At 38.8% G+C, this 26,421-nt stretch overlaps 2 protein-coding genes and 1 pseudogene across 3 annotated transcripts in view; all 3 read right to left on the bottom strand.

Annotated features, from left to right (window-relative positions):
- Positions 1–10,119, bottom strand: part of LOC134365739 (ral guanine nucleotide dissociation stimulator-like 1) — a 106,931-nt gene extending 96,812 nt beyond the window's left edge. Inside the window, exon 1 of one of the 2 annotated variants that reach the window (XM_063081996.1) lies at positions 9,830–10,119. Coding sequence is in view for 1 of the 2 variants with exons in the window: in XM_063081997.1 (XP_062938067.1) it covers positions 2,838–2,909 (72 nt within the window). In the remaining variant the exon portion in view is untranslated. Of the gene's footprint in view, positions 1–2,837; positions 3,007–9,829 lie in introns of those variants that run through there. The other variant, XM_063081997.1, reaches the window with a different exon arrangement.
- Positions 2,958–5,986, bottom strand: LOC134365740 (testis-expressed protein 10-like; annotated as a pseudogene).
- A 1,166-nt stretch (positions 10,120–11,285) lies between the features above and the next one.
- The window catches only part of LOC134365575 (uncharacterized), a gene marked incomplete at its 5' end in the record, with an annotated part of 46,023 nt that continues 30,887 nt past the window's right edge, over positions 11,286–26,421 (bottom strand). The window contains 4 exon segments of the mRNA XM_063081678.1: positions 11,286–11,396; positions 12,684–12,770; positions 15,791–15,817; positions 19,630–19,759. Coding sequence (XP_062937748.1) covers positions 12,724–12,770; positions 15,791–15,817; positions 19,630–19,759 — 204 coding nt within the window.

The following is a 26,421-nucleotide window of genomic DNA, read 5'->3' as shown; positions in this document are numbered from 1 at the left end:
TCACTTAATATAATTCTCTCAAGGTCCATCCATGTTGTTGCAAATGGCAGTATTTCATTCGTTTTTATAGCTGAGTAGTATTCCATTGTGTAGATGTACCACATTTTCCGTATCCACTCATCTGATGATGGGCATTTGGGCTGGTTCCAACTCTTGGCTATTGTAAAGAGTGCTGCGATGAACATTGGGGAACAGGTATACCTTCGACTTGATGATTTCCATTCCTCTGGGTATATTCCCAACAGTGGGATGGCTGGGTCGTATGGTAGATCTATTTGCAATTGTTTAAGGAACCTCCATACCATTTTCCATAGAGGCTGCACCATTTTGCAGTCCCACCAACAATGTATGAGAGTTCCTTTTTCTCCGCAGCCTCGCCAGCATTTATCGTTCATAGTCTTTTGGATTTTAGCCATCCTAACTGGGGTTAGATGGTATCTCAATGTGGTTTTGATTTGCATTTCCCGGATGCTGAGTGATGTTGAGCATTTTTTCATATGTCTGTTGGCCATTTGGATATCTTCCTTAGAGAAATGCCTACTTAGCTCTTTTGCCCATTTTTTAATTGGGTTGCTTGTTTTCTTCTTGTAAAGTTGTTTGAGTTCCTTATATATTCTGGATATTAATCCTTTGTCAGATGTATATTTTGCAAATATTTTCTCCCACTCTGTTGGTTGTCTTTTAACTCTTTTAATTGTTTCTTTTGCTGTGCAGAAGCTTTTTAGTTTGATATAATCCCATTTGTTTATTTTTCCTTTGGTTGCCCGTGCTTTTGGGGTCGTATTCATGAAGTCTGTGCCCAGTCCTATTTCCTGAAGTGTTTCCCCTATGTTTTCTTTAAGAAGTTTTATTGTCTCAGGGTGTATATTTAAATCCTTAATCCATTTTGAGTTGATTTTAGTATACGGTGAGAGGTATGGATCTAGTTTCATTCTCCTGCATATCGATATCCAGTTATCCCAGCACCACTTGCTGAAGAGGCAGTCCCTTCCCCAGTGAATAGGCTTGGTGCCTTTGTCAAAGATCAGATGGCAGTAAGTGTGTGGGTTGATTTCTGGATTCTCTATTCTATTCCATTGGTCAGTGTGTCTGTTTTTATGCCAGTACCATACTGTTTTGGTTATTATAGCTTTGTAGTATAGCTTAAAGTCAGGTAGTGTTATGCCTCCAGCTTTATTTGTTTTGCTGAGCATTGCTTTGGCTATTCGTGGTCTTTTATTGTTCCATATAAATGTCTGAATAGTTTTTTCCATTTCTGAGAAAAATGTCTTTGGAATTTTGATGGGGATTGCATTGAATTTGTATATCACTTTGGGTAGTATGGACATTTTCACTATGTTGATTCTTCCAATCCAAGAGCATGGAATATCTTTCCATCTTCTTGTGTCCTCTCTAATTTCTCTCAGCAGTGGTTTGTAGTTCTCATTATAGAGATTTTTCACCTCCTTGGTTAACTCAATTCCTAAGTATTTTATTTTTTTGGTGGCTATTGTAAATGGGCAGGCTTTCTTGATTTCTCCTTCTGCATGTTCACTATTGGAGAAAAGAAATGCTACTGATTTTTGTGTGTTGATTTTGTATCCTGCTACTGTGCTGAAATCATTTATCAATTCCAACAGTTTTTTTGTAGAGGTTTTAGGCTGTTCGATATATAGGATCATGTCATCTGCAAACAGGGACAGTTTGACTTCATCTTTTCCAATCTGGATGCCCTTTATTTCCTTCTCTTCTCTGATTGCTCTGGCTAGTACTTCCAACACTATGTTGAATAGGAGTGGTGAGAGTGGGCATCCTTGTCTAGTGCCTGTTCTTAAAGGAAAAGCTTTCAGCTTTTCCCCATTCAGGATGATATTGGCAGTGGGTTTGTCATATATGGCTTTAATTATCAAAACTATTAAACAAAATGCTACCCTGTTTGGAAAAACAACTCAAAAAACGTCCTTACAGATGACGGGTCATGGATTATTAGCAACAGAGCAAGCTCTTAAAAGAAACACACACCTTAATACAATTCCATAAAGCTATTCGAGATTATCAAATACTATTTAATTTATCCCTAGTCATTTTATGCAGCCTTCTGACTCATTCTGAACTTCAGCATGAAATAAAAAGAATTAAAAAAAAAAAAAAAGAAAATACTGCATTCTCAGTTTTATCTGTACAAAGGCCACCTCAAGAATTCACACTTGCCTTGTCAAAAGTCCTTGCAGAATTCTGCTATAAACCAGATGCTTCAATCTTTGAAGTCTTGCTCCGGCAGCTGATCTTCTAAAATGTGCTACCATATTAATTTAGCAACACTTCAATCTTACAGTTTGTTCTTCCTTAGTTGCACAGCAAAAGCATGGCAAGTACTACATTCACTACAGCACACTTAAAACAATTCAGGGCTAACCACCCATTCAGTCTGCTCCATTTCTGCTAAATATGGCAATGGGGTACAAAGTGGAAGAGACTACTTAATAAACAACTGTTTTAATAATACAACAGACTTTCAGAAACTACAATACCCTGACATAATCAACCTGCCATAAGCAATACACTGCAACTCGACTGTGAATTACACCTAATAAAAACAAATGAAATCAGGTATATTGTTATCCATTTCACTTTTAAAAAAGGGAGGGAGGGAATTAAATATATTCAGATAATAATCTCTAACTAATTTGTCTCTAAAAACTAATTTGTAGTTTTGCGCAAAAGAAACAAGTTTATAGTTCAACTCTGGGTATTTTTTGGAAAATGCATAACCAATTAGTAGTAATAAGCTGATTTCTAATCTTCCCATTTATGATAAAAGGCATTACTAAGAAAATAAAGAACCCATTAGTTCTCACCAATTTATGGGTTTCACCATGTTGTTTAGAGAGTTTCCACAGAACGGAAATAACGTTAAGAACTTGCTGCATAACCTGTAGAGGTTCTCGTTCTACACCATTTCCAACAGAAGCAGATAGCTGTGGAGGCACAGCTTCAATCCAGCACTCAATTAACAATGGAATTATTATCTCAATAAATCCTTTCAGGTTTTCTGTAGATGACAGGCCTTCATCCACACTGCCTCCCCCAACCAGGTACCTAATAAGGAAGGGAAAGAATGAAGAAAAAGATTAATGATTAAAAAATACTTATGGGCCGAGCCCGCGGCGCCCTCGGGAGAGGGCGGCGCTGGGAGCGCGGTGACGCTCCCGCCGCGGGTTCGGATCCTATGTAGGAATGGCCGGTGCACTCACCAAAAAAATATATATATATTTATTATCCCTTGCTTAATTTAAATCTTAAATACAAAATACCACTAAAATGAAGCTCCATAAATAATTACATTAATCAAGACTAGAAAGAAAAATGAAATTCTAAGATGACAGAGCCAACAGAGTTCATCAAGTTTTATTTCTCATTAGGCTTTGCTAGAAATGAATAAATTAATATGCTTTCAAATGACTCCTCCCATCAGTAAACCAAATCAAATCATGAGTAACTATATGAAAACTATGAAATACAATGGCATATCTTCCCATCATAAGCCATCAATGGTCAGCAGTTATAATTCAAAATAGGAAAACTGAGTGTGGACATAACTGAAATCCTTCTTACCGTAGGCTGAACTGTGTGTGAACTGACATTTGGCTGTGAACCCCCATTTTCATAAACCTGGACGTGTTGCTGGTCGTTGGCATGTTCCTTCCAGCTGATAAAAATGGAGTTGCTAGTGGCATGGGGATTTTCTTTTTGTTCCTGAAGTCCTTCACTTTCTCTCAACCTACTGGATCCATCTGCCAAGGCCTGAAGGAATTTACTGAGTCTCACTAAGACTTTCAGCCTCCGTTGCTCCGATTAGGATTTACAGAAAGTATCCAGGACTGGAATCTGTCTCTACTTACCAGTCCTTTGGACAGCTGCTGATGAGAAATAAGTTCTACAAAATTCTTAAGCAATATACTGCTACGGCCAGTAATTAGAGCTGGGTACTGTTCCAGCAGAATGTCCAAAAGTTTTAAAGAGTCCTCCTGAATGCCTTCAGTAATGTGAGTCATGGCACTAGAGAGATGGGCACTTACCAAAGGAAAAAATGGAGAAATTTGTTCAGCTCGTATTTTGGGGGCCAGGAATTGAAGAAGCTGAACTGCTGCTAATCGTACATTAGCATCTTTATCTGTAAGCACAGCAGTCACTTCACTTAATATGTTTGAAAGGTGTGCATCAATTATAAATGGGTACTGAGACAAAAGGTCTTTAAGTCCAAGAAAAGCACTTTGTTTAACCCCAGCATTGTAGTGATGCATCTGTGACAGCAGATCCTATAAATAAAAATACACATTTTGGGTACATACACATACACATTCTACTATTTTCAAAGAAACATGCTAACTAAAATTATGATAATACACTAACACTCCTTGGAAAAACTACCTCAATAAGTATTTTAAACATTATTTAGCTTTTATTAAGATCAGATCACAGTGTTATCTTTAAGATATTTTTATCTTAATAATGTTACATAATTTTCAGTTAGAATTTTCTCATTTTTACATTAACCTGAATGCAGACTTAGGCACTCTATGATTTAAAGTGACAGCAATCAGCACCATTTACTGAAGACCAACTATAAACCAAACATTAAACTTTACATTATGTTCACTTACATACTTTTAATTTAACAGGCCCTTTCTGCATATTTTAAATTGTCTTTCGGAAGGTGTGTGTGTGTGTTTTATTCAAAGCACACTACTTAACAATTTTATTTCTGGCATAATGTACATAACCTTCAAAAAAACACATAACTTCAAATACCTTTCTGGTATTATTTAACCCTCAGAGCTTAAAAACCAAAACTAGAAAATGCATATCTTTACAAAGACTTGTACTATACACAAATGTTCATAACAGTATTATTCATAAGAGCCAAAAAGTGGAAACCATACGTCCATCAACTGATGGGTGATCAACAACAGGTGACATAACCACACAATGGGATACTATATGACAATACAAAGGAATGAAATACTGTTCTGATACATGCCTCAACACGGATGAACCTCAAAAACAGTATGCTAAGTGAAAGATCACTAACAAAACACCATGTAGTATATGATTGCATTTACATGCAATGTCCAGAATAAGCAAATCTGTAGAGAAAGAAACTCGATTTGGGTCACCTAACGCTGGGAGAATGGAATGGAGTGACTTCTAATGGATACAGCGTTTCTTTCTGCAGTAATTAAAATGTTCTAAAATTAGATTATGGTGATAATAACATAACTCTGTAAATGCACTAAAAACCATTGAACTATATTCTTTAAAAAGGGTGAATTTTATTACGTGTAAACTATATCTCCATGAAGCTGTTAAAAATTTTTTAAGCAAAACTACTGGTCAAACTTCAACTGACTTCAAGCATTCCACAGGAACCTATAATAAGCTATGTGCTATGTATGGGTTCAAAAATGAGTAAAACAGGATCTTATCTTAATCAGCTATAAAAACAGCTGGTAAAATGTTTATCAAAAGCTTGACACATTAAATAGTTAAACATAAGAATTATTTCCAGATGATATATCATCACATAAGTATTCTAGGGAAAAATCATTATGGGTTTAGTTTAGCAAGCCTTTCTGGAGGAGGTGGGAAAGACGCAGGTATGAGGTCAGATATAGGAAACAGATGAACTCTAAACATTATCCATCAATAAACCCTATGACTCTAGGCAAGCCATTTGCTCTAAGAGTTAAAACAACTTTTCACAGAAACATAACATTCTACATGATTTCAAAAAAAATCTCACTTAACCAAAACACAATTTATGTCTTACCTTTATGTTAAGTTTCCTATTGTTTGTTGGAAGTGTTCCATTCTCTGAGTTGCTCAGGCAGATGTATTGTCTTTGTTTTAAAGTTTGTTGCAGTAGCATTTTCTAACTTGGGCTTCTTTTTACCAAATTTAGTATTACTTTTTGGAAATCATCTTGGCATTTTCTTTCTTTGGTCATTCTTGAATGCTATAACGAAAAAAATTAATTTAAAAACAATGGATAAAGACAAGAATAAACGATAACAAAAAAGCTATTTTCCTACACTTACATTACTCTAACACTTATTTCAAACATACTCAAGAATCAAGGCCTACAGTGATTATGTCAAAGGATCAAAATATTCAATAGAAAACACTGTTAAGAAATGCAAAAAGTAAGCTGAGTCGAGAAATACTGGCATCAAGAAATACTGAGGGGTGTCATTAACAATAGGCAACAGTCTTGCCACTGGTTTTGCAAGATTTTCTGAGCCATGGAACTCTCTGTCAAGCAACATGCTAAGTGGAGACCTTCTGAAATGATTTTTTTTTTCCTTTGTGTGGAGGAAAGCAGCACACTTGCTACAGATATACCCTGTATCTGCTGGGAACCTTGTAGTCCCTACAGTCCCCTGCAGAACCTCTAGCAAAAGAAAGCAAAGTTTGAAAATCAATGTTATGAGTAAATGTAGCCTGTAACAGGAAAAGTTTCATGAATGTAAATGCCTGAACAATGAGTAAGATTCAAATATGCAGCAAGGAGAGTACTAGGCATTTCATGAGCAAGGAAAGTCAAGAGTAGGGCATGGGCCTGGTATAGGCAAAAGTGAAGATCCAGCATTCTGAATACCAGGAATAGCTAGGCAGATATAAACAGGAAACAGTATCCAAAAGAAAAAAGAAAAAAACTAGGATAAAAAGCAGCCTGAAAGGAAATACAACGTAACAGAGGAATAAGGAACAAAGACCAGGTAGGCCACTCCCATAAGAAATAATGCAGGCATAACCATGTCACCTTGCACCCCTCCCTCTCACCACATGACTTCAACTTAAATCCAAATCTTCCTTACACAGGGCATCTTTGATCTGCGTAAAGATGGTCCATTCCCAGACCAATACTTTAAAGAAGTCCTTTATAGCTACCCTAGACTATTCAATAGTTTCCCCACTGGTATTCTTGCCTCGTCTCTAGTGTCTACTCTCTAGACTACTGGCCACAGTCACCACAGAGCTCTTTCTAAACAAAGACCTAACCAAGGCTCGGGAGCTTTCAGTTGTTCTTACTCCTCTCACATAGTAAAAACTCCTTAGCAGAATATATTAGGTCCTTCCAAATGTGGCCCCGTTCATCCTCTCCAGCTTTACCTTCCCACAAGCTAACCTCTATCTAAAAAATAGGCTCTTCCACCTGGTACCAGTTCAACTCTTCTTGAAGCCTTTCCACATGCCACGAAAATAATGAATTCTGACTTCCACTACAGTTGAGTAAGAAACCACCTTTGGAACAAATGAAACTTCTCCTGGTCTATCATAACTATCCTGTGCCTAACTATAAAAAGTCACAATGCTATACCTGGTGGTACAAAAAAAAAATGAGTAAAATGAAAGCCTGCACTGCTGCAAGATTAATAAAATGTCTGGTGCAAGACTGCGCAGCTCAAGTTCCAGCCTCGGGTTCAAGGATATAATCTGAATTATATCCAAATTCACTTGACTGCAGGGTTTTACTACATTATAAAATCCCCATGAGCTAGGATGTGGCTACACAGATCAAGAGCCAATTCTAGAACCATACTGATTAGGTTCTGATCCAGACTTTGCCCCTTCCTTGCTGAACTTATCCACAGTGCCCTAGTTTCTACCTATAAAATAGGGACAACAACAACATCTACCTCACACAGTGGTTATGAGGTAGGTCAAATAAGGAGTAAATGAATTCATACTTGTAAAACACTCAAAACTATGCCTGACACATTGCTAATTATATATGCAATAAGCACAAACATGTATGTGTTCTTGAAGTCTCTGGACCAGTACATACCAAGCACAATATCAGATGCATTATGTACATTACCACTCAATCCCACAATACCATGTGAAGAAACTGGTACTAAGCCCATTTGAAAGATGTGGCTCAGAAAGGTTTTTAAGTCAATGCTTCACTTCAGGGCCGGGCCCGTGGCTCACTTGGGCGAGTGTGGTGCTGACAACACGAAGTCAAGGGTTAAGATCCCCTTACCGATCATCCTTTAAAAAATAAAAATAAAAAAATAAAGAGTTGAAGAGGAATTCACTCACAAGACTGAGCTCTGCAAAGCCAACTTTATATTATACACACTGGAATCAAAATGGTTTGCCTTATTTCATTTATCCCAATCCCAAGTTTTCATCCCACCCACATCTCTAGTTACCTCAGTCTGAAAAAAACAATGGGTAAGGAAAGGAAGACTAAAAAGATGGCCCGGATACTCACCTGGCCTCTTTTAATACAAAAACGGTTTTCACTTATTAAGCAAGCACAATCTGTGAGCTTTTCCTACAATTACTAGCTTGGACGGACCAGGGATGAAAATAAATGGTACAGGACATTCTGAAAAATTAACCCTCTTAACCCCACCCACCCCAATCCTCTTGGCTCTCTTTAGCCATTAACTACCTGACTGATCTCTAACACACAGATTACTGTCAAGTTTATGCCATGTTATCCATCATTTTGTATTAGTCACACTCATGTTCTGCCTTCGATAGGAAAATTAGGAGGGCTCATCGCCCTTCCTTGACTTTTAAAACTGGCAAGATTCTTTCTATGTAGATCACATTTTTACATTAGGAACTTTGAAAGCTCTACTGTAAGTTTCTGTTATTTTCACCTAAAATAAAGAATTTCATAGCACAGAAGTCAAACAGTTCTACTAAGCCGCTTTCAGAGTAGCTGGTTTTGAGTATACAGTAGGAACTCTGACCTCAAGGACTGAACTCATATCACTGGGTCTCTTAGGGATGTGAGCCCCGATAGTTTTTAAACTATTGGGCTTTAATTCCATATATTCCTACTGCAGGCCTTATCTGTCAATTTCAACTAAAGGCACATCATAGCGTATAAAAATTCAACAGCACCGAATTCCACCTAGTTTGCCTGACACCTCATTACCCTTCCTCATTTCTAAATTCAACGGCACCGAATTCCACCTAGTTTGCCTGACACCTCATTACCCTTCCTCATTTCTAACTTCTTTTCCCAAAAAAGTCAAGGAGAGAGCAAGCACACTGCACTAGGCCTTTGACAATCTCCTCTCCAACCCCGACCCAAACTCCACCGAGAGGCCAGTCGGAGGCACCCGACTTCCCCGAAGCAAATGCCCCAGGCAGAGGGGACTCCACACAACTGGTGCTCAGGCAGAGGGGACTCCACACAACTGGTGCTGCTGTTCTGCTCCGTACAGGTCGCTTAACTGCACACCCGGGCGGCGGGAGGGAGAATAAGGAGGCGACCGTTCAGCCACACCCCACGTTCTCGGTCTTGAGTGCCAGAAGTGAAGACCCCGTGGGTTTTAGGAAACTATCCCTCCTCCTACTCCTGTGAACGCAGGTCAGGACCGCAGTCAAGTAAGGGCGGCCAATCCCTACACACAGACCTAAAACTCTCAGACTTGGAACCCGGCGAACCCGCCCAGTCACTAGAGGCGCTGCAAACGCCCGCGGGGCGCCCCGCCCCCGCACGGCCCCGCTCGCACCCAGGCCCAGCTCCGAAGGCGCGCCACGGACGGGAGCCGGGAGGGGCGCACAGCGCCCACAACCGGCCCTGTCGGCCTGTGCGGCGGACCGTAGGGGGACGGCCCCGCGCCCCCGCGCGCCGTCCCTAGCCCCGGGAGGGCCCTGCCTGCCGGGAAGTGGCCTCTCACCTGAGGGCCCTGCCGGGGGGCCGGGGCGCGGAGGCCAAGGGGAAGAGCGTGCGAGCAGAAGCCCAACGAGCGACAGCGTGCGCCGCCGGCCGCAGCCTGTCGCTCCCAGAGCGTGTTTTCAAATAGCCTCCTCCTCTCACCTGACCGCGTCAACTTCCGCCGCCGGGAAATCAGGGCCCCTCCACCACCGCGATCACGTAACCACGACCCCCGCCACCGCGCGCAGCCCCGGAGGCGGGAGCCGGAGCGGCAGGCCCCGCCCCACCCCCGGGAGGAGGGGTCGCGCCGGAAGCTTCCCGTGCGCGGGGAGGAGAGCGCCTGAATGGAGGACAAAGCGTGGCCCTTAGGTCCAGCCCACGACTTCCCAGGCCTGCCTCTCGGGGTGTCCTCCCTGGTCACAACTACCTTTTTCTCCTTCTTGCAGACCACCTTTCTTCAGACACGGAGCTGCATTCAGAGAATAGTTTAAATTGAACTGAACTGAGAAAGGGAAAAGTTTGAGAATGCAAGGAGGATGGAATTCCTGGGGACATTAACCTGGGCTACGATGGAGCAGATAAGAATTACTTAAAAGCAAAATACACCTCGTAGCTGTTGCCTGGAAGTCTCAATCTAGGATTTTCCCTAATATTTCAGTTTCTCAGGACTAATATTCCTGTTACTGAAATTAAGTGGAAAATTAAATTAATTTAAATTAATTTCTGAAATTAAGAAAGAAATTAAAATGCCCAGAAAGAAGGTAAAAAAGCAAGGAGAATGAGCCTTTGGGAGATAGTCTTGGCATAGACTGGCATGGTGACATGGAAGAAAGAGCCCCAAGTATGGAGTTTAGATCTTGATTCAAATTTGTCTCTACAGCTTACCAGATATGAGACTTAATAAAGCTGGCAAAGATAGTGAGCCTCAATATACAGGGTAGGGGTTCAAAGCAATGATGTCTGAATCTGGGAGACCCAAACTCTGGAACTAAAACCATGCCTACTCCATAATCAAAGATTAATGAGGCAGCACCAGAAGCCCAGCTCTTCACCGTCAACACAGCCACACCTCCCACAATTTGCCTCCCCTTCTAATTATAACACAATTAACGCAGGCTGATTGCATATGATAACCAGAGAGATGTACTTAAGTAATACAAGCAATCCTTAAATATCATTTCAAATATCAAATTTCCTCTCCACTTAATATTTTATTATTGCTACTAGGAAGTAGCTTATCAAACCCCCTCCTTCATAGGCCTTTCCATCCTATTCTCTCATATGAAATTAATCGGGACCTTCTATGGTCTCTCATTGCACTTCTGTTCAAATTTCTACTATTGGAGGCTTCTGGTCAAGATGGCGGAATAGACAGTCCCCAGCATCACTCCCACCAATCAACCAATTTATCACTATATAAAAGCAACAACAGCCAAGTTGGGGCCGCTAGAGCTCAGGGGAAGAGGAGGAGAGACTTACGGAGTGCATGAAGGCAGGAGAAGTCACAAGTAGAGAAAGAAAAAACCACTCTGACCATTTTCTGCTGCAGCCACTTTAAGGCTGGAGCTGCTGAGTGCAAGAAGCAGGAGCCAGCAAAAGCCACAGCTGTGCCCTTTGGATGAAGTTGCTTGGACGCAGCAGGGGAGAGGAGAGCTTTGGTGGCCCCCCAGCCAGCAAGACCACTAACTGGGTTCCCGTGGACTCATGCAGGAGCGAGGAACCAGAACAGCTGAAAAAAAGGAGCCATTCAGAGGCTGGTGAGTCATCGCAAAGGACCAGCACATGGCCTGTCCCATTGGAAGTGTCTGTAGCATGGGCAGTGGTAGAGATGGGCCCACTGGGGGAACACTGGGGCACAGCAAGGACTGCTGACTGGCACCCCAATCGGCAAAGGACCTCTCAGTGGAGACTGACCAGGAATATGGAACTACATAGGGTACATTTTGATGAAAAGACTCAGGCCCAGATCAGAGTTTCTACACAACTCAGGTGCAACGGGTCTTTGGAGAGCCAGAAGTACCTGTAAAGTCAACCATTAAAACCACTAAATCAGCGGCAAATTAGCAATTTAGCTAAACCACACAGCTCAACTACTGGTTCCCAAAGGAAGTTCCCCATTTTAGAAGTAAGCAAAGAACAAAAAATTAGTTCCAACCCAGGCACACCACCAGTGCCTCGGGGCCCACCCTTGGAGCCAGGGAACGGACCCCCTTCTGCCATAACCAGGCACACCGCCGACACCAAGGAGCATGCCAAAAACACCACCTCCACGTGGGTGGCCCACCACAGCTACCACAATAACTACGGCTGCCATGAAAGCAGCTAGATGCCACAACCACCACACAGGTGGTCCACCAGCCGCTGGAGTGCACTGACACAAGGAGAGTCACCAGCAGAGACCAAAGAACAGAAGAGGATGTGTCTCTCCACAACGCCCATTCCAGAGTGACAGAAGAAGCATGTGCTCTATGAAAATATTGGGGGACCTAAACACACCTCTCGGCATTGGACAGATCATCTAGGCAACAAATCAACAGAGTAACCATTACTCTTTCAGAGGGAGAGAAGAAATCTAGGGTAATAAGAGGGAGGAGAGGGAAGGGACAGGGGATGGGAGAGATTGGACATAGGCATAAAGAATAATTATGATTTGTAACAATATATTGATCTGATCAACATATGTTAGTGTTCAACCCCCAAAATATGTGTAATCAATTATGATTCAATAAAAATTAAAATAAATAAATAAATAAATAAATAAATAAATAAAAACAGAACAAATTTCTACTATTCCTGTCAATCACTGCCTACTTTAATATACTATGCCGGCCATTGAATACAGAGTCACTTCTGGTGTTTTTTTTCTGGTGTTATTCTTTGTATTCCTCCCAGCCTCTACACAACACTGTACATAATGGGCCCTCAATAGATACTAGTAGTTGTAGAAGCGAATCTCTCTTTTGGGTATCCAGTGAGAAGGCTGCAGGCCCAATTACACCACCTGTGCAGCACTCACCTCGATGGAGTCCTGAAGAGCAGTGTCAAGCATGGTCAGGTCAGTCAGGAAGGTGCCCAGCTAGGGCACAGTACCCTGCATCACACCCTGAAGAGCAATCAGAGCAAAACTGTCTTTAGTATATTGAAAAGTTTAAAGGTTTCGGTCACATTGACACTGCAGCAAATGGACCTATTCAAGGTCTAATTTGCTAACCTCTGTGAATGAAATGGTTAAAATTCCTACACAAATAGGATAGGAACTCCATGACCAATGTCTCACTTTCAAAGTTATAAAAACCAAGCTTCAGAGCCAGGAGATCATACATGTATGTTCAAATATGTTCCCAGTGGGGTTTATGTTTGGCTTCGGCTCAGTTCAGAGGGAAGGCTTTCTCTGTTTCAGAGTGCATGGACACTCCCAGGGGTTTGGAATGGCCCTGGACAGCAATGGCTTCATCTTCAATAAAAGCAGGTCAAGGCACAATGGAGGAGAGGTATGTACCACAAGAGCATGGGCTGTCACGATGAAAAGGGACCCTGGGGCTAGACTAGTGACTCCCTTTCAAGGAACAGAGGAAGGAAAGGGGGAAAAAGTAACTTTAAAGTGGAAAACCGGGGGTTGGCCGGTTAGCTCAATCGGTTAGAGCATGGTGCTGATAACAAAAAGGTCCAGGGTTTGATCCCTGTACTGGCCAACCACCATACACACACACACACACAAAAAAAAAAAAAAAAGGAAAGAATAAAAGCATTAAAATGGAAAATCGAGCTAACTCTATGTTAACTCAGTAACGAAGATCAACATTACCAGCGGCACCATCAACGTGACACCAGATGTCATGCTGACACCATTCACTCCTTGACATGATGTGACGAGAAGAGCATTCACCTCTGTAATATTCTTTCCAAAAACCCATAATATCAGTTTAATCAACAAACAAACCCAGATTGTGGGGCATTCTCCAGGATACCTGGACAGTACTCTTCTGTGAAGGTTATTAAAAAAAAAAAAACAAAGAAGGACTGAGAAACTGTCACAAACCAGAAAAGCCTGGGAAGACTCCATGCAGTGTGATACACTGGATTGGGTCCTGGAACAGATAGAGGACACTAATGGAAAACTGGTACAATCCCAATAAAGTCTGAATTTTAGTTCATAGTACTATGGCGGTGTCAGTCACTTAATATTGACAGACATGCCATGGTTATAGAAGATGTTAACAATGGGCGAAACTAGGGAAGGGTTTACAGAAATTCTATGCACTAGCTTTGCCACTTTTCTGTAAACCTGAAATTATTCCAAAATTAAAAGTTTAGTTTAAAAAAATTGCCCCTTGGAAATGGAGGACGAGGCACCTCAGAGTACAAGTGCACATATACACTATGTTCATTTCACCACATCTCCGTCCCTACCAGGCCCCCAAGGCACTATCCATTCTGAAGAAAAAATAAAAAGGAGCCCCCATGGACGCCTCATCCTAAATTTCATTGAGGCACTTATGGAAATTCTGACAAGGACACAAAGTTTCAACGCGGGCCTACAGTGAATACCACTAGCCCCCTACTCAGCTCACATCCCACAAAAGGGGCCCTACATTTTTGGGGTCTCAACTAGAATGGATCCTATCCTGATAAGATCAAACTGGGCAGGGAAATCAGTTGGGGTGAACTTAAGGATTTCAGTTCATTCAAGGGATTGCTCAATTTAGTTTGGGAAAGAATACTGTCCAGGAATTGGCAAGCAGTAAAGAAGGTATTAAAAGGAAAGTATACGGATCTACAATGACTGGATGGTAAAACTTCTAAATTTCCAATTTTTGGTGTCTGCCTGCACTTTAAGTAGAAATCCTCTCCAAACTCTCATGAATACTCCCAAACAGATTCCAAGGATCATAATCCTAAGTAATTTTGAGGCTTCAGAATCATGAGATCCAGAAATACTACAGCCCCCGTGAGCTCACTAAGGTTTGTTCATTATTCTGAGCAAACCACTAAGCCTTTCTAACTCATACTCCCTAAAATATGGTCAACCTACATCTTCAGGGCAAGGCATCCAGTACTGAATTATATAAGCAAATCTTGAGATCAACTCTCACTTGTTTAATATAGGAAAAATGATAGTTCCCTAAAACTGAATATCTGACCACAGGAGCTAGACCACATGATCTCTGAAAATCCTCTCCAGCTCTAAGATCTAGAATGTATTATCTGATCCTTCACACATGATCATGAAGCTTCTGCTTGAACGTGTCCATTTAAATCAAATTCTATTGTTCAACAGCTTTAATCATTTTTTTTTCCTAGCAAAAACTGTCATCCTTGAACCTCTTCCTCAGGACAGTTCTTCTATTCTCTACGTAATCTTCAAAGTCCCTTCCAACTCTGAATCTTTAGGATTATTGGAAATTTAGAAGTCTACAGTAAGGTTTCAGATCATGTTGAAAAGATCGTAACTGCAGTTTTCATTTGCATAAGTATGAATTTTTCCAGAGTGAGTGTCCTTTTAGTATATACCCATAGCACCTCAAACATTATTTTGCATACAGTGGATATGCATTAAGAATTACAGACTCAGACTATGAAACAGATTAGTCATTCTCAGTTCTGATAATTTAAACCCTATTATACACTATTGCCAAACATTAGTTTTTTAAACATCAGAAATAATTCATATATTTGCAAAATAAAATCAAGAACATAGGAAATTTTTAAAGATTGAAATTAGACTCTAAATCCCACTAGAGTTGTTCTGCAAGTCTTCCCTTTTCTATGCACAACTCGCTTTGGAGTTTTTTAACTCTGTACTTCAAAAATTCTTTATGAGCAAAAATTTGAGAGAGTTACAAAACACTCTGGTCCAAGCTAAAATCACTTGTGGGAATGATACTAAGGAGAAGTCAGTTTGTTGTCACCTCAATTTAACAGATGGTGCATAGTTTATTTCTGGGTTAACACAAATGTTCTAAAATTGACTGTGGCGGTGAATACACAACTGTGTGAATACACAAAGAGTCATTCAATTGTATACTTTAAATGGACAAATCATATGTGAATTTTATCTCAAATCTATTTTTTTTTTAAAAAGTGAAAGGAAACAAAGTCCTTTAAGAGGTATTTGAAACTTACCTCCTTCTCCAGATCCAGAGCCGTTATCTGGGAAGAAAAGCCAAGAATGAATAATAACATTTTTTCTGGAGATTTCATCTTATCGAATAGTCACATTTCTTATCAAAAATAAAACTGTGATATCCATTCTTATACGGTCCTTTTCTCCATATTTTAATATCTAATATCCTATTCAAAGACTATACCTATTTTATGCCTCTCTCAAAATATAAATTACTTAAACATATAATCATCCATATTTCATACATCTTTGTAGCCCATTCAAGAAATATTTAGGTGCCTTACAGAGTAAAAACCAATAATAGTATAAAGTAAATTGTTAAATATAAATAATTAATTTTAAATCACTCATTTAAAAGGTAGAAGAAAATTTTGTTAAAGCTTGAGAGGAAAAATGAATAAGCTGCTTTTATTAGAAAAGAAGGAAAAGACCTTTGGGTCTTATTCCAGAAATCTTCTTAATGAAATCTGTGGATAAAGACCAAAAGCCAAAAGGTAAGAAAAGCCCCAAGGTTTAGAAAGGAAAGAACCTCAGAGTTGAGGTTTTCTATTACTGATGAAATTAACTTCCTCTAGAAAATCTAATCAGAAAGAATCTCACCTGAATTGTTACTAGTGAAATCAAAGACTATCCCTCAAATTTACTGGGAGAAGCCAGCCTAAAATGTAATTAATGCAAAAAATTTACTTTATAATCCTGAAAGAACCCACATAGAGAACAGATCACGTTGAAAACAGAGTAATGCTATAGCATCATCAGCATGGAATCGGAAAAAAAGCAGAGATGGCAAGTGTAGAATTTGACACTTTATCTTCAGCAACTTCCAAGGGAGAGGATACCCTAAGCCATACAGAAGCCATACCAGTCCTTCAAACAGTTCTCTGGAGTAGAAGACAAGACCCAGAACAATATCGCTTCCTTCCCTGCAAGCTCCTTCGGACAACAATCAAATTCCCAGATAGGGTAGAAACAGGAAGAATTTTAAAAATACATATTGTATGTAGTACCAATTACTAAATCTCCATGGGATTTTATTTTAAAGTCTTAAATTGTGTTCAGTTTTGATTAATCAACCATAATATGAAATCTTCTCGGAGTAAGTAAGGAGGAAAAGAAAGAGTAAAGGAACAGAAAACAGAGGAGGAAGGAAACGCGATTTAAAACTGTTTTTATGACCAAACCTTTTTAGAAAAACACTCCCTTCTTACTTCTATTCCACATACATTGATTGGGTACATGTTATCTGCCAGGCATCATGGTAAATGCTAAGAGTAAAATGATAAACAAGACACATTCCCAGTGCATGAGATATTTACTCACTCCCAACCTTTTTTCAACCCACGTCTAATTTTAATAAACATAAAAATCTCATACCTTCCTTTGTCATTTAGAATTCCTAAATAAATTAAATACTGTAACTACTCTGATAACAAGATAGAGTTCTTCTTGTAGATTATATTTTGTAGACTGTACACATGCCTTCCACAGTCCACACGACTTCCACCCCAGCCCTGAGATGATGATAAACCTTCCTAGGCAGGACACAATGCCTTCTGGTTAAGAAATGAATGATCTGGCTGGAAGCAGATATGTCAGATAAAAGAAAAACAGTATGGTATATGCATAGAGAAACACACAAGGTGTGAACATACTCAGCCAGGAGTTTTCAGTGAGATTCTCAGAAGAAAGATTTCACTGAGGAGAAAAGGCTTACATTCAATCCTAAAGCATAAGAAAGGAGTTTTCAAGTAAGCATAAGAGAATAATATTTCTAGCTCATGGAATAGAACGCTTAAAAGACCAAATGGGGCTGGCCCTGTGGCTCACTCGAGAGAGTGCGGCACTGGTAGCACCGAGGCCACGGGTTCAGATCCCATATAGGGATGGCCGGTGTGCTCACTGGCTGAGCGTGGTGCAGACCATACCATGCCGAGGGTTGCAATCCCCTAACCGGTCAAAACATAAAATAAAATAAATTTAATTAATTAAATAATAAAATAAAAGAACAAATGACATAAAAACACTGGCCCACTTAGCAAATAACAAAATTGATATAGCACTTTATAGCCTAGCTCATTCAATCCTTATTTAACAAACCCAAGAAATGATAACTGTCTAACAGTTTAGGGAATTAGGACTCAGACAGGCTAAATGACTTGTCCAAGGTCACACAGTAAAGACTTAAAAGTTATTTTAATGCCAGGTCTTTTAACCCTAGTGTGGTGCTCTTCCCCATCTACGATTCTGCCTCCTAGTGTGTAACATTCACTGCCTGTCAAAGTGCTTGGTGTCTTAAACACATGCTCCTCATAAATGAGGCATAACTACTTAGGGATTGGAAAAAATTCCATATTCCTCTTTAGTTTCAGGATCAAATCTGTGAAACACAATGTACTTAGAGAAGTGTATAAGAACCACAACAAAATGATAGTCTAAAAGCCTAAAAACATAAAAATTTCTCCAAGCACCTAATTACGTTGGGTAGAGTAAAGAATTTAGCCTCACCCAAAAAAGAGGTCTCGCCTTTGCCCTTGGCTGCTGGATGGTAATCTGTGTCATACCTGATAGGAGCATCTTTTGTTAAGGGAGGATGCTGACCACATCAGAACCTATAGGGGGTTGGGGGGAAACCACATCCCATAGTCTTAGGGTGGAGGCTAGCCACACTAGAAATACCAACCATGTAATTTAGAATGGGGGCTTTGCGTCACATGGTACTAGTGAACCTGGAGTCCGAGATAAACCACATGGACAATCAGTCATACTTATGTAATGAATCACCAATAAAAACTGAACACTGAGGCTCACGTCAGTTTTCCTGGTTGGCAATACTCCATGTGTATTGTCACGCACTGTGGCCAGGAGGAACTGACACTGTCCATGATTCCATGAGGAGAGCACAACCAGAAGTTCCATGTTTCAACCTCTCCCAGAATCTGCCCTATGCATCTCCTCCTTTGGCTGATTTTATCATGTATCCTTTCCCTGTAATGAATCATAACATATGAGTACAATAGCTTTCAGTGACTTCTATAAGCTCTTCTAACAAATTACTGGGACTCAGAGTAGCACAGAGAACCTCCCGATCTCAACTGGTGTCAGAAGCGAGAGTAGTCTTGGAAACTAACTTTGTAGCTGGCCCTAAAAATCTTTGCATTTCATGAAAGGGAGAACTTTCGAGCACTGTAATATATAGGGAAAGAAAGGAAATAGAGATCACATAAGAATAGTCTCCACCTTTACCCCTAATATCCACACAATAATTCTAATTACCTTACCTGAATCCCTACCCACAAATACAAGCACAAATAAGAAACTAACGTTGATGCCTCCCAAAATCAACCATTTCCAGTTCAGGAAGGAAAAAAGAAGAAAGGAAATACAAACAGATTGGTGGGAAAGATGCAGATAGAAAAGAGCTGGGAAAGGTACACAACCTGGGATGCTACTAATAGCTTTCTACAGATATTCCTCACCTCTTCCAGGAAAAAAAAAAAAAAAAAAACCAACCAAGAACAAGATAAATCCCATATCACTCCCCATCCCAAATCTTATTCACTCTAATGTTCAAACCATAAAGCAAAGGACATGCAAAGTACCCACAAAAAAAGGTATTAAGCCTTAAAAAATGTAGTGAGAAATAACACAGTCAATACAAGAATATGTGGGGTTAAAAAGCAACAACACTAAATGGGGGCAAAAAAAGAGCTTCCCATTCCCTCACACAATCACCAACAATTCATGCAGTTTGGGGAATATACCCTCTGACTGGAAACTTTCTGTTGGAAAATATGGCAGAACCATTTCTAACATGTATTCAGAAGAATATTATACATACCAGAGTAGCATGGTCCTCTTGCTACCACTGTTATCTCTTTCTGGTGCTTACAAGCAGCCCTTCTAAGAAAGCATTCATTTTGATAAGTGTCCCCATCTGATCCACAGACAGGAATGTAATTTGTATGACACTACAAAAGAAACAAAAATAAATTCTCAGAACTATGCATGAATATTAAGAGTCTAATTCACATTCATGAATGCAATACCATGCTATTATGACATACTGCTACTAGTGAATAGTTTGTTCTTTTACTTGCATTAAAAAAAGGAAGAATTATGCTATTTCTTCATACCCTATTCCACATTTATAATGAAAATAACTACCAACTATCCATAAAAATAAGAATGGAAATCCCCACGCTATCTACTTCATTTGCTTGCTATGAAAAACCATTGAGATAATAAGAGGAAATTCTTGACAGTGTTTGTAAAGAGCACTACTTATGTAATGTCATTTTATTATTATCAAAGTTCATTTACTAAACACCTCTAGTAGGCAAAGTCTCACCATCAATGCTATAGAAGACACAAAGAAATATAATCTCTGTTCTCAGAGACCTTACAGTCTTGCTGGAGAGCCATACAAACAGAAAACATTATATACATTACAAAGCCAGATAATGTACCAAATAAACAGTTTAGGCAATAAGTATAATACCTTATACTTATTATTATAAGCTAGCGTATTTAAGAAAAGCCCCCTTGGAGAAAGTCGAATATGGACTGAGCCTTGAAGGATGAGTAGAAATAAGACAGATGAAGAAAAAAAAAAAAAAGGTGATTCAGGTTTGAGTAATGATACTGGTCCAGAGTGTTTAGAAACCTTTAAAACTTCTACATGACAAAAATATAATAAATGACTAAAGTTTTAAAATCTGAAAAAATAGGCCAGTTAGCTCAGTTGGTTAGAGCACTGAGTTATACTACACCAAGGTCACAGGTTCAGATCCCCACACCGGCTAGCCAATAAAAAAAAAGGAAAAAAAGAAAAAAAAAACTGAGAAAGATATTATAGTAATATGAAGCAAAGATACAAAATATTTACAGAAAAATTTCAAACATCCAATTAATGTATAAAAAATGATTGATCTTCACTAGCAAGTAGCATTTCACACTAAAATGAGATGCCATTTTTAACTTATAAAATTGGCTATAAAAATCAGTTAGGTGGGAATCCCAACACACCATGAAAATGTGAATTGGTTTAATTTTGGAGAACATCATTTAACAATATGTTTGAAAGTCCTAAAAAAGGAATGCAACTTTTGATCTAGAATTACACATACAGAAATCCATCTGAAGGAAACTTGTAGACTAATGTTTATTACAGCCATTTCAAACACAAACTTATATTGATAACTTAGAATACTAAATATCCAACAAGACAATGTCTAATTAAAACATGTTATATCTGTTCAAGGAATTAACAATGCAGTTATTAAGAACTGCCTTTTAAAAGAATACTATGTGACAGGAAAAGCTAACAATGTTAGGTGAAAAGCACATATATAACTTCTGTGAATGTTGTGCCATTTTTAAGTGTATTACCCATTCCACAACTGAATGAAAAATTTTAAAGTAATATGACAATATAAAATAAAATATAGCAAGAAAATAAATCACATTTACATCCCAATTGACATAAAAATGAACACGCATACAATGAATACTGGAAGAAAAGATCAATAAATTTTTCACATTACTTGTCTTCATGGTTTTTTATTTCCATATTTATGATTTCCTGTATTTCTCAAGTTTTCTGCAAGGAACAAGATTGACTTTTATCATTTATCCACTTTTTAAAAAGGGGTCAGATTTACTTTATGAAGCACAATATGACATGCTACTGGTTAAAATAACTAACTAATAATATATTTTATAACCAAGTTGATTTCACTATACATTAAGTATCAGCAGAATCTTACATGAACTTTTATTAAAATTAAAATTTTATTTTAAGAAGCCTTTCTATATTCCTCTAATTGTTCACGGATCACACTCCTTTATCCTCTTTCCCTAAAATTTACATAACTAGTATGATGTCTGCATAAGTCAATGTTACTTTGTAATTACAAAATACATAATCAGCAAAAGAGACCATGAGCTCCAAGATGTCAAGTGCTCTGTCTACAAATTTTCCAACCTAATTGCTCCCTAACATACGCTTAATAACTTTCTACTATAGTGTTTTCAAAGGTGCCAATATTGCCCCCTAGGGGTGGTTGCCCCTATGCAGGCATTTTTGGTTGTCACAATGGCAGAGGAACATTACTGTCATTTAGCAGATGGATTCCAAGGATGCTAGATGCACTGCAAAGGAAACAGTTCCACACAACAAAGACTTACAAGTACCACACAATTTCTGAATGTCTCTCTGGCCATTCACGTAGGAACTATGGCAAGACTTACCATATACAAATAAGTCTGGTCTGTTACAGCTTATCATGATATTGGTTTTTATTCTAGCATCCACCATACCTCTACTTTTTGTTTTTGTGTACTGGTATGAAATTGTTTCCAATTTTTTTTAAATACAAACATTCATTATAAGTAGATATAAGCATCTGACTAACGCATTATCTTTTAGCATAAGCATTTACGCTCTGAAATATTTATTTTATTATAAATTACTTTTATTTGTTTACATGGCAATTATGCATTATATTCATTTCTTTAATTATGTATTTATATGGGTTACATTATCTACAAATATCATTTAAAGATAGCAAAGAAATGGGATATAAATTAACAGTTACTAAAAAGGAACATTAAGTCTGATAGGGCTAAGAATCTTAACATTTATTAAAGAGTTTCTATCTAGTAAGCACTAGATACAACTTGAAATGTCCTAACTAATTCATATATCATCCAACCACGTGAAGTGCATGGCTTAATTCTTAGAGCTAATGCTGTGAAGTCAAAAATGCTAGATTTCAAATCCTAACCCACTGTAGTAGATTAAATTATGTCCCCCCAAAACTCCCTGAAGCTTGAATTGTGTCCCTCAAGTTTTATGTATTAGAAACTTAGCCCCCATTGTGACTGTTAAGAAGGTGGGAGATCCTATTATGGTAATTGAAAGGTAGAGCCTTGAAGACGAGATTTGATTGTGGGACTGTGCTGTAGGGAATGGATTAAAAATGGTGGTCAGGGGTGTGTGTGGTTCTGAGGGCTTTAAAAGAAGAGGAGAGTCTGTCTTTCTCTCTCTCTGCTCGCTCTGCTTCCACCATCTTGCAATGTGAGACCCCTGGGTCACTGTTGCCACCACCAGATGGACTTTGGACTTCCCAGCCGCAGAAACTGTAAGCAATAAATGTTGGTTTTCTTTATAAATCACCCAGTATCAAGTATTTTGTTATAAGCAACAATAATGGTCTAATACACCCACCATCCACGTGCCTATGGGCTAGCACCAGCACCATTCTCCCCATCTATACAATGGTAATTATAATAGTACCTACCTAAGAAAGTTGTTATGAAGATCAAATAAGAGAAGTACACCTTCAGCATTTATATCTGGCCATGGTAAATTCTCATAAACATTAGTTACCTTTGCAATTGCTATTATCATTCCTGAGTCTGAAGTATTTTCCCAGGGTCACAGCTAATAAACGGAGGAGCCACAATTCTTCACAAGTAATGTACCTGAACCACTCCCTACACACTCAAGTTATTCAGCTGGGTCTTACCATATGTCACTTCATGGTAGTGAGTAGGGGACTTGATGTCCCTGAAATTCGACCTCACAAACACATATCTAGGACTGAGCATGAGACGGGAAAACAAGGCCTGCTGTTCCTTGGTCATTCTCAGTTTCCAGGGTTCTCTCTTGAAAGCCTCTCATTATGCTTAGGGACAAATTAAGGGATTTGAACAATTGTAACAACACGTAGTTTCTGACTTACGCACTGTGTTGGAACCTAACTCTAACCGAAGGTCTACCGCCTCTGTATTGCCTCCCTTGCTGGGAAAAAGAATTCTCCCCTATACCTTTTTCTTTAGTCTGGTGAACTTGATGACACTGCCAGCTATTTTAAGTAGTTTAGAAAAATGCAGCGTTGTACAACTCTGGAGCCATATCTATTCAGGAATTTATTGTGTACCTACTGTGCGTCACGAACTGTGCTGAATACAATAAATAAGAAAATAATAAGAAGGTTGTGATGGTTAACTTTATGTGTCAATGTGGCTGGGCCCCAGGGTGCCCAGACTAAACATTTCCGGGTGTATTTGTGAGGATGTTTCTGGATGAGATTAGCATTTGAATCAGTGGACCAAGTAAAGCAGATTGCCTTCCCCAATGTGGGTGGGCATTATCCAATCCATTGAGGACCTGAACAGAACAGAAAGAGGAAAAGAGAATTCTCTCTCTGCCTACCTGCTTGAGCTGGGACTCTCCTGGCTCTCAGACCAGGACCTACACCAACCGACTTTCCTGGGCCTCCAGCTTACCAATGATGGACCGTGGGACTTCTCAGCCTCCATAACTGAATGAACCAATTCCTTATAACAAATCTCTTTCACACAAACACACACACACACACACACACACACACACACAAAAATACATTTGTGTGTGTGTGCATACATACATATATATTTCCTATTAGCTCTGTTTCTCTGACTAATACAGAGGTCTGATAAGAGAGCACGGCACCTAGCAAGAGCAGACACTGATACATTAAGGAAGAAAGACACATAGTCCAGAGAACTCCAAAGAGAAGAACAAAAAGGGAGGAAAAACATTAAGAAAAATATCAGGGAAAAAGTCATAGGCACTATTCTACATAAAGTTTTAAAGGAAAGATGCACCATTGCTCATTTTTCTTTGTACAAAATTAATAAAAGTGGCTTTGTTTATATATGTGGCAAGATAACAGCTCTTATTAGCAGACTGAAAAAAAAATTTTAGGCTTTTATTTCAAATCCTGTTACATGTTAAAATGTATTTGAATTATGTCCCAGAAAGCTTATATGAGCACTGAAAGCATGCCAAATCATCATCAAGTTTTTTAAATGAATTGAAAAATACTGCTAAATCATCCAGCGAGAAGTGTTTAATGGGCATATCAGGTGATTGTTTTAAGCTGGTAATAACCTGAGTCTAACCTGAACAGATTTATAAGCTTATAGGAAGGCAGAGTAGTCAAAGGAAGGTTTGTTTATCAATAAGATCAAACTATGCCATAAGCCCTTAGGCAGTTTGCTCCTACAAGGCAAGGAACCTGTCTTGAAACATCTTTACACCCTCTGCATCTAAACTAGTACCTAACAGAAACTAAGCACTGGATAAACATCTACTGATCTCAAGTCCCAACATATGTTCCTTTCCTGCTTTGCCACAAGGTACGAATGCAAGGGGTTCAAACAGATCATGAGAGGATTTTCTAGCTGCTTACGTATTTTTAAAAGGTCAAAAAGGCTACTCCTTTCAAGTTTTACTGGAAGACTTTCAAAGAATAAAGAAAAGCAGAACCATAAAGGACAGATAAATATGTGAAAATCTAAACTTCTTTATGTCAAAAAATATAAACAAAATAAAAATAAGAAGAAACTAGGATACACAATTATTACTTGCCAATTAAAAATAAATAAAAAAATGAAACTAGGACAACTTCTTTAAAATACAAAATTCTTTTTTTGTAAACTACAGAAACTGAAAAGGAGGAACAATCTCTAAGGTAAATACTATTCAGTGATTCATGAACTTAAAAGAGGAATCATAACACATATATGTTTGTTTACACACAGAATATTTCTAGAAGGAAATATGAGAAGCAACAGATAATGCCTCTGAGAAGAGCAACTGATAGCCTTCAGTGAAAGGAAGACTTTTTAAAAATATATATCAACTATTATATTGTTCAAGTTATTTATTATGAGCATATATGGGTGGTCTTCATGGAAAGATTTGTATTATCTTTTAATTCTATTTTTCCATGAGCTTTTCGAAGCACCCTCATATTACCCTTTTAAAAAACATATCAAAATAGTAGGTTCTCGTGACAGTTTATGAGTGAATGGATATAAAATGCTCAGCATAGTAAGAAATAAATACTTAAATACTGTATACTGTGAATACGCGTACATACACATACATATACATATGCCTTTACAAATCAACATAAGGAAAAAGAAAATGCTTCCAAAAATGGGCAAAGAATATAAAAGATTAATTTTTTAAAATGGTCAATAAATATATGGCACATTTTCAATTTCTCTAGAAATCAAATGCAAATAATTTTCAAATTTACAAAATTTAAAAGGATTGCCTAAATATACTACCAAGAGGCTGAGGGATCAAGGCAGTCTGATAAACTGCTATTGGTGAGAATGTTGATCCGCACACGAGTATCCCCTTGGCCCAACAATTCCATAACAAGGAATTTAAACTAAGGAAATGCTTAACACAGTGGGAAGAGGAGAACGTCCCCAGTCTCCTCCACACAGAATGGCTAAACATCCTACAGAAAAACCCTGCAGTCTTTCTCACTTGATCAACCAGAGGACAGAGTTCAAGGCAACCATAGCCAGAAAGGAGAGAGTCAGAGGGGAGTCCAGATTCTGCACATAAACTCAGCAAATTTCTGGCTGACTCCTGAACCACATATAGGGCAGACACCAAGGAGCCCCACTAAGACGAAGAGAAACTATTATTTGTGTTGCTGCCCACCTCAGAGAAGACAGTGTGTAGTTTGAGTTCAGCCAATTTAACTGTTTCAAAAATAACAGTACTCCTCAAAGAAACATTTTTTTTTTGGCCGGTAAGGGGATCACAACCCTTGGCTCG

The sequence above is a fragment of the Cynocephalus volans genome, chromosome 17, assembly GCF_027409185.1.
Source record: "Cynocephalus volans isolate mCynVol1 chromosome 17, mCynVol1.pri, whole genome shotgun sequence".
In the NCBI taxonomy this organism is placed as follows: Eukaryota; Metazoa; Chordata; class Mammalia; order Dermoptera; family Cynocephalidae; genus Cynocephalus; species Cynocephalus volans.
Note: the sequence above shows the minus strand (reverse complement) of the source record. Positions and strands in the feature narration are given on the sequence as shown.